The 17460-nt window shown below is 28.4% G+C and overlaps 5 protein-coding genes across 7 annotated transcripts in view; 2 read left to right on the top strand and 3 right to left on the bottom strand.

Moving 5' to 3' along the window:
• LOC113385085 (SET and MYND domain-containing protein 5) overlaps positions 1 to 901 on the bottom strand; it is a 35055-nt gene extending 34154 nt beyond the window's left edge. The window contains exons 1-2 of the mRNA XM_026622894.1: positions 769 to 901; positions 571 to 698 (exon numbers count right to left, since the gene is read on the bottom strand). Of these exons, the coding sequence (XP_026478679.1) occupies positions 571 to 698; positions 769 to 804 (164 nt within the window). The 5' untranslated portion in view covers positions 805 to 901. The remainder of the gene's footprint in view (positions 1 to 570; positions 699 to 768) is intronic.
• A 1720-nt stretch (positions 902 to 2621) lies between these two features.
• LOC113386930 (glycerol-3-phosphate phosphatase-like) lies at positions 2622 to 4237 on the top strand. The gene is made up of 5 exons (XM_026624689.1): positions 2622 to 2742; positions 2820 to 2980; positions 3330 to 3467; positions 3560 to 3767; positions 3879 to 4237. Exons 1-5 carry the CDS (start codon positions 2646 to 2648, stop codon positions 4199 to 4201), a joined length of 927 nt encoding a protein of 308 aa, XP_026480474.1. The 5' UTR covers positions 2622 to 2645; the 3' UTR covers positions 4202 to 4237.
• Positions 4238 to 4732: 495 nt separating this feature from the next.
• On the bottom strand, positions 4733 to 6225 carry LOC113386933 (transmembrane protein 42-like). Its single transcript, XM_026624692.1, has 3 exons — positions 6094 to 6225; positions 4958 to 5101; positions 4733 to 4890 (listed from the first exon to the last, which is right to left on the bottom strand). The coding sequence occupies exons 1-3, from the start codon at positions 6199 to 6201 to the stop codon at positions 4753 to 4755; spliced, it is 390 nt and encodes a 129-aa protein (XP_026480477.1). The 5' UTR covers positions 6202 to 6225; the 3' UTR covers positions 4733 to 4752.
• A 386-nt stretch (positions 6226 to 6611) lies between these two features.
• Positions 6612 to 7938, top strand: LOC113386931. The gene is made up of 2 exons (XM_026624690.1): positions 6612 to 7423; positions 7669 to 7938. Exons 1-2 carry the CDS (start codon positions 6947 to 6949, stop codon positions 7873 to 7875), a joined length of 684 nt encoding a protein of 227 aa, XP_026480475.1. The 5' UTR covers positions 6612 to 6946; the 3' UTR covers positions 7876 to 7938.
• A 1395-nt stretch (positions 7939 to 9333) lies between these two features.
• The window catches only part of LOC113386929 (histone demethylase UTY-like), a 210721-nt gene continuing 202594 nt past the window's right edge, over positions 9334 to 17460 (bottom strand). For 2 of the 3 annotated variants that reach the window (XM_026624687.1, XM_026624686.1), the window contains exons 4-16: positions 16658 to 16845; positions 16316 to 16525; positions 15852 to 16249; positions 15640 to 15762; positions 15352 to 15511; positions 15027 to 15225; positions 14599 to 14828; positions 14281 to 14486; positions 11952 to 12085; positions 11423 to 11585; positions 10375 to 10841; positions 9980 to 10106; positions 9334 to 9614 (exon numbers count right to left, since the gene is read on the bottom strand). In XM_026624687.1, coding sequence (XP_026480472.1) covers positions 9405 to 9614; positions 9980 to 10106; positions 10375 to 10841; positions 11423 to 11585; positions 11952 to 12085; positions 14281 to 14486; positions 14599 to 14828; positions 15027 to 15225; positions 15352 to 15511; positions 15640 to 15762; positions 15852 to 16249; positions 16316 to 16525; positions 16658 to 16845 — 2815 coding nt within the window. In that variant the 3' untranslated portion in view covers positions 9334 to 9404. The remainder of the gene's footprint in view (positions 9615 to 9979; positions 10107 to 10374; positions 10842 to 11422; positions 11586 to 11951; positions 12086 to 14280; positions 14487 to 14598; positions 14829 to 15026; positions 15226 to 15351; positions 15512 to 15639; positions 15763 to 15851; positions 16250 to 16315; positions 16526 to 16657; positions 16846 to 17460) is intronic. The other variant, XM_026624688.1, reaches the window with a different exon arrangement.

Below are 17460 nucleotides of genomic sequence, written 5' to 3'. Positions count from 1 at the left end.
GGTCGACAGAACAAGATGATTTAAATGGCAATTCCAATGAGTTGTCTGCAGAAAGGCGTTTGGCATTCTCTTCGGCAGTTTCCAATGGACTGTGGAATTGATTTTTTATTATTGATTATTGAAAAAAACATAAATAAATAAAAAAGCATTATAGTATTGCATCATAACATTAAGAGTATTAAATAAAAGGTAAGGTTTATAGAAAATACCATTTGTTTTAATTGATATATGTATCAAATTCAAATATTTCAGTTATGTTTTGCTTTAAGAGTTTTCCTTATTAATTTCCAAAATTTTAGTATCAAGTTCTTCAAATATTACTACATCAAAAATATTGACAGCAATTTCTCACACTCATGAAGATTCAGAAATTATTTAAAGGCTTTTTATTTGAATTTTAATATAAATTTAATACATATCAGACAGACGGAAAAGTGTCGGGTATGAGAGAAAAAATATCTTAGTAGGATATAAATGACTCTAAATTGGACCTACAATTCCTAATGATATTTTGAAGATAGATTTAAGATGTGCTTTATCTATAGATAATTGAAATTAAATCTTAATGACCTCATACAAAAATCACAGGCTTTATAATCATAAACCTTATTCCATGAAAACTGACAAGATACAATCGGTTCTTCCTCAAAAATCTTTTCTTCTGCTTTAATATCTTGTTTAGCGAATAAAGACCGTCCCTGAAAATTTAAAATAAAACCAATAAATATAACAAAATGTGAAGTCAATTAAATTAGGCTATTTGTTTACTTTTGTTAAAGTTTGCCGCACTTCGAAAACATCCATTTTGTTGTTTATTTTATTTAATCTAAAATGAAAACAACAGTAATAATTTTTGTTAAGTTTATAGAAACAATGAAGTTATTTAGCTTTTATTTTTAAGGTTAACAAGCACATGTAACAAAATCGGCTTGCCACAAGTAAATTTAAAAAAAAACAAAGAGAAGAAATCAGGGGTCGGCAACCTAATTTAAAATGCACGTTGGTACATGTGGGTACATGTTTGGTACTTTCGTTTTCGTACTCCCTATGTAGATTTAAATTTAAAAAATCCAAAATAGTGGTGTATGGCATCGTGCCTTAAGGCAAATTGCTGGAACTTCCCGTACCGTAACAGAATGTTCAAAAAATATTAAATGTTTTCAAATAGACTATTATGAATACTGTAACTATACTGTAACGTTGACTAATATTAATAAGAATTATATAAAACTGAATTGCAAAGTTAGAATTACTTATTTAAAGTATATAAGGGAGCTTTAGAACTTTAGCCAGAATTAAAATTAAAATCTGAATTATATTTTTGATATACAAAACAAAAATCAAAAGCAATTGTTTTGTCAACACAAGCAGAAAGTTTTTGAATCATTTTTATCGGATGCTTAGTTCTCTCAAAAACTGCCATTTTTCGCACATTTAGCTCGGTATCTCCAAAACGGCTGGACCTGCCTTTGCCAAAAACTAATCACCATTTCTCCCCATCATTACAAATTGAATGTTTTTTGTATCATTCAAAACGGATACACAGTTCTCTCAAAAACTCGATTTCTATTTTCTGCACTCTTTGCTCCGTATCTCTGTAACGGCTGGACCTGCCTTTGCCAAAAACTAATCAGCACATCTCAATACCAATAGGAATCGAATGTTTTTTGAACCATTTAAATCGGTTTATCCGTGCGCCCAAAAACGTGGACAAAAAATTGCAGACATAAATCACACACACATCAATTTTTTTTAGGTATGCCTAAATGTTCAGAAACCTGTGAAACGTGAAGATATGCAAAAATTTTCATTTTCGATTTTTGACCCATCACTATAACTTACCCTATAGAAAGTTTATACAAATGTTAAAACAATATTTGAATTTAAATTTAAGTTATTTTAGTCAAGTATAATAAAAAAACACAACTTGAAAACTGGATATTTTGGAATTTAGTAATTATTATATCAAATAATAATTACAATTACGGTCCACACACATTAATAACAAATATCCGTTGTTAAGAACTGTTAATAATTTAACTATAATAAATAAACTATAATAAATTGTTAATATATAATCATTATATAACTGTATGCATACAATGGCAATAATAAATCTCAAATTTGAAACTTCCAGTAAGAATCATATGAGAATCATATATTCAAATTGGAATCATATAAGAATTTCCAAAATTCACAATCATTTGAACCCAAAATTTAGTAAAAAAAAAGGGACATAATGGGTTCTGTAATCCTGACAACAGGGAATTATAAAAGGCTTTTATTAGAAGGGTGCTTGAAATTATTAAATAAGGGTTGTAATCGCCATTTTGAAATTTGTGTTTCTGCAAAAATCGAATATAGTAATTATTAATATTATTAATATTAATAAAAGAAATTGTTTTCTGTGATATGATTTCTTAAATACATTTAATGGTTCTTTTCAAATAAAATTGGCTATTATATAATTTATTTAAATTCACGAAACAAAATTATTATAACCTTGGTTTGACACTTCTAGCTGAAGTTTTTTTTATCAATCATGTGTCAATTAAGCCGGTCCAAGTTCTGATAAAAACCGAATATATAACCATTTGTACTTTTTCAATTCTAAATTAGAAGAAACCTAGTTCAAATTTATAATCATGTACCGTTCTTCTTGCACTTATTTAAAATCATTAACAAAAATTAAATTTAAAGAATTTGTCGATTCTTTTGACACTGTTTTAACCGATTGTGATGGTAAAATAATTATTTATCATTAATATAGTATTATATTATGATTATATTATAATGTATCGCAATTTTTTTATCATTAGGTGTTTTATGGATTGATCAAGATGCGTTACCGCAATCTTGTGATGTCATGAACAAATTTAGAGAACTAGGAAAAAAGATTTATTATGTGACAAATAACTCTACAAAAATTCGGAAAGAATTTTTGATAAAGGCTAATAGGCTAGGATTTCAGGCCACAGAGGTAATTAACTTTGACCATAATTATTGGCATTTAAAGCTCTAATATTGATAGCTTTGTAAGAATTTTACTTTCAATAATTTGTTCATTGTCAACAACGGATAAATGTTATATATGTTCTTTTATAAATATACTATTGATGTATTAAAAATAATTTATATACATTTATTCATGTTTCCATGGTTTTATATATAATAGTTTATATGAGAATGTTTCGGTACATTTAGATCATTTATTAGCCATAAATAAAATATATATTTTTTGTATCTTTTAATAAAGAATCCTATTGTAAACTGAATTACACATATCACCCATTTATTAACTGATTTGGATGTTTATAATCTCGCTATAGGATGAAATACAATGTACATCATTCTTGGCTGCAGATTATTTGAAAAACTTGGGATTCAAGAAAAAAGTTTACATAATTGGATCCGAAGGTATTGCAAAAGAAATTGAACTGGCAGGAATTGATCATCTACCTATTGGTGTATGTATTATTTTTAAATATGTAACATTTAATAAATTGTTATAAAAATGATCATATTTGAACTCCCAAACTTTAAATTGTATTTTTAATAGAAAGATGAAATGAATACTGACCTAGCGACTTATATTTCCACTTTGAAACAAGATCCTGATGTCGGAGCAGTAGTTGTAGGTTTTGATGAACATTTCAATTATTGTAAAATGATCAAAGCTGCCAGTTACTTGGATAATCCTGAGTGTTTATTTATTGCCACTAATACAGATGAAAGATATCCATCTAAAGCCAACATAATTCTACCAGGTAGTTCAAAAGCTCTAAAAACTAATACTGAAATAATCTTAATTTCAAAATCACTATTTTATTGTTAATCTTTAAAACATTTAAAATTTTCTTCTATTTTCATTATCATAGGAAGTGGTAGCATAGTACGAGCTGTAGAAACCTGTGCAGAACGTAAGGCTACAGTTCTAGGAAAGCCCTCAAGTTATATTGCTGAATCTTTAATCAGGCGTGGTTTAAATCCCGCAAGGACCCTCATGATCGGAGATAGATGTAACACAGATATACTTTTAGGGACTAGAAATGGTTTTCAAACTTTATTAGTTTTATCTGGTATAACCAAATTAGAAGAAGTTGAAGCATGGAAGATTTCTAATAAGCCTGAAGAACAAGAACTTGTACCTGATTTTTATATAGAAAAACTCGGTGATTTAATGGAATATTTTGATGAATGATAGGATAATTTTATAACAAAATTTATTTTGGGTATATAGGAGCTTTTATGGATATATATGTTTTAAAGTATTTTATAAATTTTAAACTTTTTTTATATTTGCTTTGTATTTTAGTTAATACAAATTTGGTTGGATCAATAATATCTAATGTAAAAATTAAATAAATTAATATATTACACTTGCAAACCTTTGTTAATTTAATTTCATTATTTTTACATTTCATTTAAACTCTGATTTTTTTATTAGTACTGTACGACTGAAACTAAAAAGTAGTAAATAACGGTGTTATGTGTATATGTACAGTATGTATTTTTAATCAATTAATAATAATTCTATTATTATTTTATCTTACAAATTCAACATTAAATAATATATAATCCTTATTTAAAAAATATAATAATAAAATTACAAAAAACACTCTTAAAAAACAATAAGAAAAAAAGAATAACAGTAATAAAAAACATGAATACTCTTTAGATTTTTTATGATAACGAATACTTATTCTCAACTTGTATACTTCCATACTACTTATAATGACATTACTTACAAATTTATTCCGATTTATTGTTCAAATGGGGATCCTCTTGATAATTTGCACATATTAAATACAATCCAAATATTATTAGAAGAAAGCCAAGCCACCATAAATATGACATAGATTCATCAAATACATAGTACCCAAATAGTGCCTATTGGTATAACAAATATCTTGTAAAGTGAAAAAAATATATTTTAAATCATTATATTAAGTCTTACAGATAATATGTAGTTAGCAGCCGCACTAGTAACTGTTGGGACGATTGTGTTACAGGATGCATTTAAAGCTTTTAAGTAAAATGTCCACATAGCCATATTACATAATATCATAAAGCATATTAAAACACCCTTCAAAAATAGGCCCTAAAAATAATTTTGGAAAGATGTAATAAATTGAACAATATTAATATTATAAACTTATTATTTATTAATAATTTTATTAATAAAATATATGCTTATTATAACGAATTAAATAAATAAATTACTAAATACTAAAATTCATTGACTAAGCAGTTACAATTTTGATGAATAAATTTTATATTATTTATATTTTGAAATAAAACTAGGCTTAACATTATATGGAGCCATGAAATTATTCAACGGGCTTCCCAAAGAGATAAATATGACCAAAGAAGAGAATAATTTTAAAATTAAGTTAAAAGAAATTATAAAAAAAATCTAGATAAATAAATTACACCAAAGTATGAATGTAAAAATGAATATATGTATGATTGGATTATAGAAAAAATGATATGAAATGTTGTAATGACCATATTATATATATAATAATGACAGAAAATAAATATATACTTCTGTATAGATATTTTGTATGATCTCTCATACCAGACACTTCCGTCTGTCTGAGATGTATAAAATTTATATTAAAATTCATCCAAAATCTTGTAATATGAATATTTTATGATTATTGATATCATATATCTTATTAATTTTGATTATTGTTGGATTATCATAAAAGGTAATACCAAAAATAAATTTGTACAATTGAAACATCTATAAAATTAGAGTTCATGTATTGGAACAATGAAACTAAAAAATATAAACCTTCATTGCACAATATGATAATAATTTGAGAAAATTAAATTATTATTTCCATCCAGATGATTGTTCCATCAAGTGCAGTACTAATGTATCATAGGAGATTGATATCAAAGAATAGTTATGAATAAAAATAAAAATGATTCATTATATACTCGCTACACCGTGGTATAAGTAATAGAAATAGCTAAAAGGAGTTGAATGGAATTCATAAGACATTTATAATTGGTTTCCTTTAAAAATAAAGTTTAAAACATCACATGAGTTTTTAAAATGTCTTTGAATGGTATCTTGCTTACCTGATAATCATTGTTTTCTACTAAACTTACTGCTTTTCCAAATAAGCTAGAAGTCGATGCAAAAGTTCCACAAATTATTGCAAAATATTTATTCTTAAATATAGCCATAATACTGAATGTATATCTAAGATATAAATTAAAATAACGTTATTATAATATAATTTATTGACACTGTGCACTGTAAACACAGCATTAATTTCTTATCATCTTATCAGCGGAAATGTTTTTATCAAATGTGAATAATGCATGTGAACACTGATTACTTAATAAATAATTTTTTATGTGGTTTTACTAAACTTTATCTATGATATAAAACAATTGTATTTGTACAACAATTTTTGGTTATATTTTGATGCAGGAGTTTCAAGTCAACTTTACTTTTCAACGTATATGACAGATGATTGACAACTGACAGATGATTGACAGATGATAGCAATATCGTCATCTCTGGCAACACTAATCTAATGTCATTATTGCAAACATTTTATTGTTTTTTCAAAATGTCAAAACAAAACGATTGTTATAGGAATTAGTTTCAAGTTATACTGCTTTGCATTAAGTTGCGGCATGCATACTATAGCAAGCCATGTTGTAACAATTTATAATTAGAACTATGCAATAGAATACTGCTTCAATTTTAAGTAACTTAATTTTTAATTTTAATGTAATTTAATTTGTTTTATGTACCAATTACGTTCCTTGATCTGTAGACAAATATTTTATGCCGGGTTATAATAATATGGAATCGATCCAGCAACCTTTTTAATGTAACAAATTTAAAGTTGCATGCCACTAAGTATAGTTTTAAATATTTATTTATTGTGAGGTTAAGCTCACATTTTAGTATTCTTTCATGCAAGTGTTAAAAATGAATTATGAAAACGCATTACCAGAGATGCCCCGACATCCTCCACCATGTAGTATTAATGTAAAACAAGTCAGATTCATGGGACCTAGCAGAGATTTAGAACTAAGCACTTTTGAATTACCAAGATCACCTCTGGTGTACGCAGCTGCACCTGTTACAAAACCTTCAATCCCATTGCCTTTACCAAAAACGAGTCAAGCATGTCAAACAGAAACACTTTCAACTGTGAGCAAAAGTTGTCAAACAGATTCGGATATTCAGGACGTTGCCTCCAACATTCCTGTGAATGATCTTGTTACGATGATTCAAAGGCAAGATCAAAAGCTGGAGAGTTTACATGAGAAGTTGGAATTGATATTGTGTCGAATTGATGAAAAGAAAGACTGTTCTTGTAACACAATTCCATCTGAAGCTGATATTCCAACTATATCGCCACCGGCTCTGGATAATGTATTGGGACAAGTGTGTAGAATCTAGAATTAACAATTTTTACATAGAATTATTAAAATATATTTAAGAATCACTTATTTATATCTATATATATGTATATATATATATATATATATATATATATATATATATATGTTTATATATATATATATATATATATATATTTATTATGTAAGAAATTTTCTATGACTTATTTTTTCCAATTAATCCTCAGCTTGAATCTTCATGTTTCATATTCAAAATTATTATTATTTCAGGTGGAAATGATGTTGAACACTCCCAGAACACCAATATTTAGAAATGATTTGTCCATTCCAAAAGTAGATCAAAGTGCTGCTTTTGATGCATTGGCCATGAAATATCTTCGTGGAGACGAAATTAATAAAATTGCTAAACCGAAGAAAGAGACTGATATGTCGCTGGCGACTGCTGCTTATCTACAACGGCATCGTCTACCTCATTAAAATTATGCAATTTAGTATAAAGAACACATTTAAATAATTTATTGAAATTGATGTTAAATGAAAATATTGACCAATATAGAAGTTTAGGAGTAAAGTATCAATAAACATTTAAATTGTATAATTAAATATAATAATTGAAGATAGAATTGTAAAAATTAGTATATAATTTAATTTTTCTGCATCGGTATAGAATTGAAAATATATTTAATTGCATGCCAAACCTGGGGCACTAGTTATGTACATATTCAGATAATAATAAATGTATTTTTAAAGTATTTTTTTAACACATTTAACTATAGAAATATATCATTGAAATAGTTTTGCATTTGTATTGTAAAAATTATAAAATTAAAAAATTATACAACAGGCAATAAGTTAAATGTTTTAGAAAAATTAAAAAAATGAGTAGAAAATTAGTTAATGGTTTCATTTTTATCCAACAGTATCAAACATAAATATTTATCAAACACCTTTCGAAGTGCAAGATGAGAAAAAAGAACTATGAAGTCTTCAAATATGAAACTGCTATTGAATGAAATAACTTAATAAAAATTACGTGAGAATTATTTATTTTATCGATTACTTACAAAGACTTGGTTTTATATCATTAAACATAGGGCAGTGATATTTCCAATTATTTACAATTTGTTTTTTAAAAGCTTCTCATATATATAATTTATTCATTACTTTTAGTTAAAATGATTAAAATTATCACATAAAACGTCTTAAGTGAAACAAATATTTTTTTAAACGTTTTTCAAAAATAGTACACTCCTAGAATGAATTTCCGTCACTAAATCAATTAAATATTCTGTCAATAAAATATTCTTAAACGACTACAATTGAAAGCTAAAGGCATGAGATCCATAGTCCTAACTAATTTATACAGACATTTATCTTTATGTATGCCATGTCAATTGAATATTAACCATAAATTAAAATACATTTAAATAGCACTAATCATTTTCACAGCTGGATCTATGAAAATATTAAATAATTTAGATTTATTACGTAGCTCAATATGCCATTATATATAAATAAGTTTCTTAATCATAATAAAATATTGTATTTTTAATCATATTTAAGATGGTAGTGTACGCTATTTCAGAACATAGCTATATTGTTAAGTCAAAATACAAATATTTATATAATTAGGAAAAGAATATTTACAATCTAAAATTATATACAATTTCAAATACATTCTCTCATGCACACCTACATATATACAATATAAATCGTTTTAATCTTATTTGGCTTATATATATATATATATATATATATATATATATATATATCCATTCAAATTGCTCTACATCATTCTGAACACAGTATGATATTCCTATTCAATATGGTAAAATATATCAAGTATGTGCTAGCAGAAAATAGCTGAACATCAAGATTAAAGATAAAAAAGATAAAACTCCAATTAATAAAATTTGATATAAAAATATTGCTGTATAATTTTTCGCTAAAATTGTAAAACGTGATATCGGCAGCACCAAATAAATTTTTTTCAATGATCACATATATTAATATAGTGAATTATTGCTGCTTGGAGATAGTTGAGGAGGTTGATGTAATGTGAAACCATCATAAACCTCCATCAACTCTTGCATTTTGAATTCTTCTAAACATACAAATCCTTCTAAGGTTGGAGATTGCCTACGAGCACATGCTATGCAATGCCCGACGTGTCTTTTCTCTTGTTCTCGAATAAATAATATGTTGAATACTTCAAGCTGAAAATTAAATTGTTATATATTTTAATTTCAAAATAATTAGAATATCTAAGATCTAAGTATAAAAGAATTTTTGATCAAGTACAGTAATATAAAGTCATAAACTTAATGGAACTTATATCTCAGAAGGTATTTTAATATAATGATGTAAAATCAGTAGAATTATTTTTTGGATTTTTAATTTCATATTAATTGTTTCATGCAGACACAGAGAGATATACATCAGATAGAATTAAACAATATTCCAATAAAATATTATTCATATAATATTTAGATTTGTATGTATTAATTGATTAATTGAGTAATTAAAATTAAAAAACATCATGCAATTAAGATATATTTTGACTTAAATAATTTTAACTTACTTCACATTGCCCACAGTAATGAGATGCCTCATTCTTCCCTCGACCATGAAATTTGACCTCGACTCCTTTAGATTTAACAAAATCCAAAACAAGCATGCAGTGCTTCAATGTTTGTAGTAAACAATTTCTGTAAATCAATAATGAATGATTAAAATCTTCATTTAATACTATTTTTACCATATATAAAAATTTGTTATAGATCAATCTTTGTATTATTACTATTTAAACCAATTTTTAAAGTTTTAAATTAATTTCAACTGTACAAATAAAACAATTGAGCTTAGCTCTTCACTAAAAAAGAACAAATCTACAATATTAATCTAATTGTAAGATAGATAACATTATCAAATATATATTTTTTTGCATATATGAATCTAATAAAAGTAACAACTTACTTAACAGCCTGGAACAATTTCGGATCTGAAACCTTGATATTTCTTGCCAAATTCCAACTCAAATGCACCATTGGTACAATACTTTTGAAGCTCTGCAATTTGTTCCATTCATAACGTTCAATAGCCAAGCAATATTGCCTTGCGGTCAACGGGCCCACATTCCAAGCAATGTTATTACACCAGCCTATGGCTTGCACCCAGTGCACACAACCAGCGTTAACCCACACTAAATCACCAGGTCTCTGTGTAAATCGGTAAACAGGAATATTATTGGCAGCAAGTTCTTCAAGTTTAGGCCACCATGAGCCATGAAGATAGTTTATATTGTTCTGTTCACAAAGAGCTTGTATTCCGCCCCAGTATGCATCAGGAACGCCAAACCATTCACAATCGCCTGGTCCAATGTTTATATTAATGGAGCAGAAATTGTTGTTTTCTTGGTGACCAGGCGTCCGGCTTCCTGGAACCTAGAATAAGAAAGAACAAATGATTAGACTCAATTGATTTTTTTTTTTTTTTTTTTAATTTCAATAATTATTACAACTGCTAATTTATTAACATCAAGTAATATTGATAAATAATAATATAAATTTAAATAAATAAATAAAAGAGCAAAGGATAAAATTTACATGAATATAATATCCGTAATATGATTTAATGTAAAATATAAGCAAATAATAATAATAAGATTAATAAATAATATAAATAAAATTTCAGAATAATAAAATAATACTAGAAAAATAATAAAATATAACAAAATAACAATAATAGAAATAGTAAGATAATAATAATAATAATAATAATAATAATAATAATAATAATAATAATAATAATAGTAATAATAAAATAATAATAGTAATAATAACAATAATAATAACAATAATAATAATAATAATAATTTACAAATTTATAAGATCGTTTGGAATTTTTCGTTTTAGTCTTGTTGGGCGCGCTTCTGAGTATACTTTGTTGGCCAATTGAAAATAGAATATAAAACTAAAATTAATTTTATTTTTTAAAATAATATAAGATACTTTTTATTACATACCTTCATATAAAGTTGTACAGTATTCATTCCCAATATAACATGGCCAACATGAGATAACATGTTTCCTGCAGAAACAACACGAGCAAATGCTGGGAGTTTCATCAATTCTTGAAGTTGAGCGCGCCATTTCTTTTCGTCCGATAAATCTACATTCGTTCCAAACCTGAAATATAATAAAAAAGCAAATGTAAGAGATAAATAAATGAATTAGTCTTCAATAAATAAGGGATCGTTCAAGTATTACATAAGCAGATTTATTACAATTATTTACCCCCCCATCCCCCTTGTCAGCAAAAGTAAGCAAAGCTCTTACCCCCTACCACCATGCTTACGTAAACATTTTGCAATTAATGTAAAAAAATAAAAATACTACCTATGACGTAATCATCATCCAGACTCCCCTGCCACCCATGTCAACCCAAAATAAGCAAATCAACAACCCCCCGCCCCCCTATAGTGTTTACGTAATTCTTGAACGGCCACTAACATGATTTTATAAATCCATCATCTAATTAAATATAATAATTACTTCAACATTTTTGATCCATTTGTCCTAGCACCTAGACCCTTTGTCTTCTTTTTCATAATATTTCCTGTAGAATCCTTTGAATCTGAATCGGATAAATTATTTATAGAAACACCTGGCAATTTATCCTTTTCTTCCTATAAAGATAAAACAAAAATAAATATTTATTTATTTATTTATTTATTTATTTAAATATATAGCCCACAGATTTCTCCAAGAGGACTCAAAAATACAATTATTTGACATAATGAATAACAATTAAAATATACACAAAATTACAATATATAGTTAGTAACATAAAATGCTAAGATAAAATTTCATATAATGCAGAATGTAACAATAATATTTATAAACAGAAAATAATAAGATATTTGAAAGAAAATAAAAAGATTAACTTGTGCAGATGGAGATTATTTGATTAGGTGATGTGTTGTGAATGTCTATTTCATTATTAATTAAGTTAAAGTTAGAGGACATTAGTAAAATTGGCGAATTTAAGAGAGAATTAGACTTAGGGGTGGGATAATTGAAAAATAATTGTGAACGCGAAGATAGCCTTGGAACATTAAAGGATAGTTGATTGAGAATAAGAGGACAGTCTATAGAATTATTGCAAAGCTTAAATAAGAACATAATTGTACAGATAAATCGACGTGAGGCAAGGTAAGGAATACTAAATTCTTTTAGTAAAGTGTTGTGGTCAAAGCCACGTTCAGGGTAAATTTTATATGTTTTATAATAAAGGTATTTCAGAAATTTTCGCTGAACCTTCTCTATCGCATCAGAGTTGTTAATATGATGAGGATACCAAATAATCGAACCGTATTCTAATTTTGAACGTACAATAGAATAGTACATGCAAAGAAGTGCATTGGTAGACTTAAATTGTTTACAATTTCTTAGTATCAAACCTAAAGATTGATGTGCTCTATTGCAAATATCAGTAACATGATCTGTGAAAAACAAACCAGAATCAAATAGAACACCTAAATCGGAAATTTTATTACATCTATCAATGCTGGTGTTAGAAATTTTATAATCAAAAAGTATTGGAACGCGCTTATGTGTAAAACTAAGAATCTTGCACTTTGATATATTTAGATGTAATTTGTTATAGATACACCAAGATTGGAAAAGGTCAAGTTGAGACTGTAATAATAAGCAGTCATCAATAGAATTTATTTTGAGATATAGTTTCAGATCATCTGCAAATAATAAATGTGGACAGTTAATAGTATCAGAAATGTCATTAATAAAAATAATAAATAATAGTGGACCAAGAATGGATCCCTGAGGAACTCCTGAACTAATATTTTCAATGTTGCTCAAGAATCCATTAAGAAAGACAAACTGCTTGCGATTATGAAGATAACTCTTGAAAAAGTGAATAAGTGAAGAATTAAGACCAATCATAGATAATTTAGTAAGGAGAATGTTATGATCAATTTTGTCAAAAGCTTTACTGAAATCAGTGTAAATAACGTCAACTTGTCCATTGATGTCAAGATTCTCAGCTATATATTGTTTAATACAAATTAAATTTGTTATCGTAGAACGGGCAGGCATGAAACCATGTTGATTAATAGAAATTAAAGTTCTAACAGAAGGAATTAGTTCTCTATAAATAATTTTTTCAAATACCTTAGCAAAGTTTGATAATAATGATATCGGCCTGTAATTAATAATGTTTGATGTAACACCTTGTTTAAAAGTTGGAACTAATCGTGCAATTTTCCAACAATTTGGAAAAGTGTTTGTACGCAAAGATAGATTAAATAAAAATGCAAGTGGATCAGATAGAGTAGATGAGCAATCACGTATAAAGAAAGATGGAATACCATCGAAACCAAATATTTTGGAGTTCTTAAAACTTGCTATTGCATGTTGCACAGTACTAGAATCAATTTCACCTATATCAATCATGATTCTATCATTATGATCAAATAAAATGGGTATGTCAAGTTTAGGCATATAATATTTTGTAATATTAGTAACAATATTACAAAAAGAATATCAGTCCAGTCATTTAAGCTTAAAATAGGTAAGAATCTCGGAATTTGAGATATTTTGCACCCTAAAAGTTGTCTCAAAACTACATATGATAGGGTGTACACAACATATGTAGGTTTTAAGACAACTTTTAGGGTACAAAATACAAGTATTTACAGACTTACAGCTGGGTATCTCAAATTCCAAGGTGAACTTACTATAATGACTAGACTATATAATTTTTTGGTAGTAAAACGTGATGACTTTCTGGAGCAAATGAATAAGTCATGACAAAATATTTATCTAGACTAATTATTTCAAGGTAATTGAATTTATTTTCTACCTTTAGACTTTCCTGAAAACTAGCTGCTTGATATTGTGCGTATTTGGCAATTGTAGTGTGCGATCTGTGCGATATGCAGGCCCAAACTTTGCGGCCCATCGAAGGATCCCAGTTTTCGTCGGCGCTCTGATGCATCTGCGTGCGCACCTCTATCGTGTGATCTGGATTTGTTTCGACCAAAGTCTTTGTTGAAAATAATCCTAAATCTGTAATAATATTATTGTAAAATTAAAGCAAATTCATGAATGCCTTATTACCTAAATATAATCCTATAATCATTTTATGTGTACCATTTTAAAAAGTTTATTTATTCCTTACCTAATTTTAAGGCGGCGGCCAACCCTCTGACCACAGCGATAGGATGTTTTAGACAGAACTCTTGGAGTTGAGGACTGAAGGCATCTTTTTTATTTTCTAGATAAACTGAGGGCGTAGGTGGCAGAAGTTGTTCTTCTGTTAAACGCAAAGGAGGGCAATCCGGCGGACTAGGTGGAGGTACATCGGACCCCAGGATGGAGCATGTCGGCACATCTTTTACACCCATTGCTCTGAAAAGAAAAATAGTTTTGAAGTAAATTTTAATTCAGATACAGTTAATATAAGATTTATACTACATCCTAAGAAATTCTAATTCTGACTCAATCAAATGTTATCGCTAATGCCTCAAATGAATATATATTATTCAATACATAGCACCTTATCAAATTTTGAAATTTAACAATATTATTATTATAATAATGACATACTTGCAAAGCTTCTGTATCGTTTTGCTATCCATGTCTGTTGAAAATACTAAATCTTTTGGTTCACTATCCAATATTTCAAGCTTTATTCCCGGATAACCTGTCTCTTGTTTTATATCTGGTTCAGTTTTTGTCCTAATTGGAATCTCTTTCTTTATCTCTGGCGTGTTAACAGCAGCATCTGTACTTGTACTATTCACACCTGAAACATTTTTTTTATATTAATCAAACATCTGTATTATCAAGAAGAAAATATTTCGCCGCAAGAATATTCGTTGCTAAAATATATATAATTTGAGTGTTCTAATATGTGAGTTAAATAACTTACTTGGTGGCCTGGCGGGTTTCATATCAAGATCTTCAGATCCAAAATGTTTTAACAGATCTTCAGCTAGTGATGTTGCAATATCTTTTTGAGACAGCAATGCTTGAAGATCTTGTTCCGTTACTTCCAAATCATTTTGTTGTGGGGTGTTTATTGCACTGGCCTATAAATTTAAAGATAATTTTAAGATGAGTCACATAATCACACCTATTACTAATTTTGGTCTTATTCTATCACTCATTCAAGATAGTTTCTTTAATAAAAGGTACTGAATAAGATGTATATACTGACCGGTTGTGCTGGGACTGCTGGCCTACTTGTGGGTTGCTGATTACGTTGCTGTTGTTGAAGCCTCAGTTGTTGTTGATGTTGCTGCATCAACCGATATTGTTGAAGCAAATGCTGCATCATATTCTGTAACAATAAAAAAATCAAATTTTTGTTCTTAAATAGTTTCATAAACATTTTTCATAGATGATATTATTGGAGTATTGAAAAATCACCTGTTGCTGCGGCGTAAGATTAGACGCGTTTTGTTGCAAGAACTGCAACATTTGCAATTGCTGTGGCGTGAGGTAATATCCAGGCACGGTGGTATTATTCGTTCCACCGTTAGGAGTTCCTGCTGCATTATCTAACTTAAACCTCTTATTGGCTGTGTACGGCGGTGGAGGTGCTTGGTGCTGATGAGGGTGCTGGTGCTGCTGCACCACGGCTGCTCCTGTCTGCTGACGGGCTGACATCTCGGCGGAGATTGGTCTATTCCAGGCCTCTTCTATCGACAGCAGTTGCCGACGCTTGCTGGTGATGCTAGGCATCGGAGCGTTAGCCAGACGAGACTGAAGGTACGCTATCCGTCCGTCTAGCTGTTGATCACGGTTCATACACTGAATTGATTCTGCTGAGAAATGAGTTATATGTAATTGTGATGGAAATAAATTTGATGTACTATATTAAATCTATTTACCTGTTCCTTCTCCTAAAAGCTCGCTGCCCTGATTAGATCGACAATCGCGTGCGTTTATATAGCACGCGTACGCGTCCCTCGGCTGCCCACAACTTTCGTACAGAATTCCAAGATTTGTCCAGGCTGATGAATGATGTTTGTATAATTGCAAAGCAGCAATATAAGCCTGCAAAGCGTCGACTGGTTGATTTTGCTGTTGATATAATACACCTGCAAACAAAGAAATAACTTTATTTTGTTCGACAAGTGTACTAAAGATTAGGCACATTTTTAGAGAATTTATAAACGACAGTATGTTTTTGCAAAATAAATAATTCAACAGATATATAATATGGTTTTTACCTATAGAACACCACGTATCAGCATTTCCTTCCGATTTCTCGACTGAATGCCTGTATGCAATAAAAGCATCATGCACTTTTCCTGCTGCCGAGTAACATCTGCCCAGCAAATACAGTGATTGTCCAGACTTCGGATCGGCCTCCACTGATCTCTGCAGAAATCGAACTGCTGCGGCTTCGCGCGTTACCCTGGGAAAAAAATAAAATTAATAACTGATCGTAATTTATACAAACATATATAAATATAAATTTAAAGTTATGCATATTCTTAAGAAATTAATTATTTCTAATTATTTGAATTATTTTTTATTATCACGAAAATATTAATGAAAGTCCATTGTCAAGTAAAAACATTTAATACTATAACACCTATGTTTGAATAAGAATTTATAGTTAGTAACTCATTAAAATACAATGTTGTCATGTGAAAGTTTAGAAATCCTTAGCACGGTTTTGTTGAATTACCTAATAAACACATATTTCATTTTATTTGAAAAGACGTAACAAATAGCATGAAAAACAATCCCTGTGTTAATTGAAGTTAAAGTTTACTAGCATTCCATTGCATTTGCTTTACATTTGCACTTTGTGTTAAGTAAATGAGTGAAAGAGTTCATTGTTTGTTTTTCAATCTAAATTCTGGCAATATTGTTTTAAAAGTTTCTCGTAAACAGTAAAGAATCTTCAGATTTCATTTGATTTATTTTTGGAGTTCTCCATGTCCCAGATTCATTAGAAATCTCTATTGGCAACATTTACTTATTTTTCGGCCTGCCAAACCCCTATATCCCAGAAAGAAGATAA

Source organism: Ctenocephalides felis, unplaced genomic scaffold, assembly GCF_003426905.1.
Source record: "Ctenocephalides felis isolate EL2017-DRISC unplaced genomic scaffold, ASM342690v1 CF-g0.4_SCAFFOLD_03571, whole genome shotgun sequence".
Lineage (NCBI taxonomy): Eukaryota > Metazoa > Arthropoda > Insecta > Siphonaptera > Pulicidae > Ctenocephalides > Ctenocephalides felis.
This window is presented reverse-complemented; position numbering and strand designations above follow the sequence as displayed.

Excerpts from the sequence above, each read along its gene's own strand:
- LOC113386930 (XM_026624689.1), top strand. The coding sequence starts at position 2,646 with ATGTACCGTTCTTCTTGCACTTATTTAAAATCATTAACAAAAATTAAA. Across the intron at positions 2,981-3,329 it reads TAGGATTTCAGGCCACAGAG|GATGAAATACAATGTACATC; the intron begins GTAATTAACTTT and ends ATCTCGCTATAG. Across the intron at positions 3,468-3,559 it reads TTGATCATCTACCTATTGGT|AAAGATGAAATGAATACTGA; the intron begins GTATGTATTATT and ends TATTTTTAATAG.
- LOC113386933 (XM_026624692.1), bottom strand. The coding sequence starts at position 6,201 with ATGGCTATATTTAAGAATAAATATTTTGCAATAATTTGTGGAACTTTT. Across the intron at positions 5,102-6,093 it reads TAGAAAACAATGATTATCAG|GGCCTATTTTTGAAGGGTGT; the intron begins GTAAGCAAGATA and ends AATTATTTTTAG. Across the intron at positions 4,891-4,957 it reads CTGCTAACTACATATTATCT|GCACTATTTGGGTACTATGT; the intron begins GTAAGACTTAAT and ends TTATACCAATAG.
- LOC113386931 (XM_026624690.1), top strand. The coding sequence starts at position 6,947 with ATGCAAGTGTTAAAAATGAATTATGAAAACGCATTACCAGAGATGCCC. Across the intron at positions 7,424-7,668 it reads TGGATAATGTATTGGGACAA|GTGGAAATGATGTTGAACAC; the intron begins GTGTGTAGAATC and ends TTATTATTTCAG.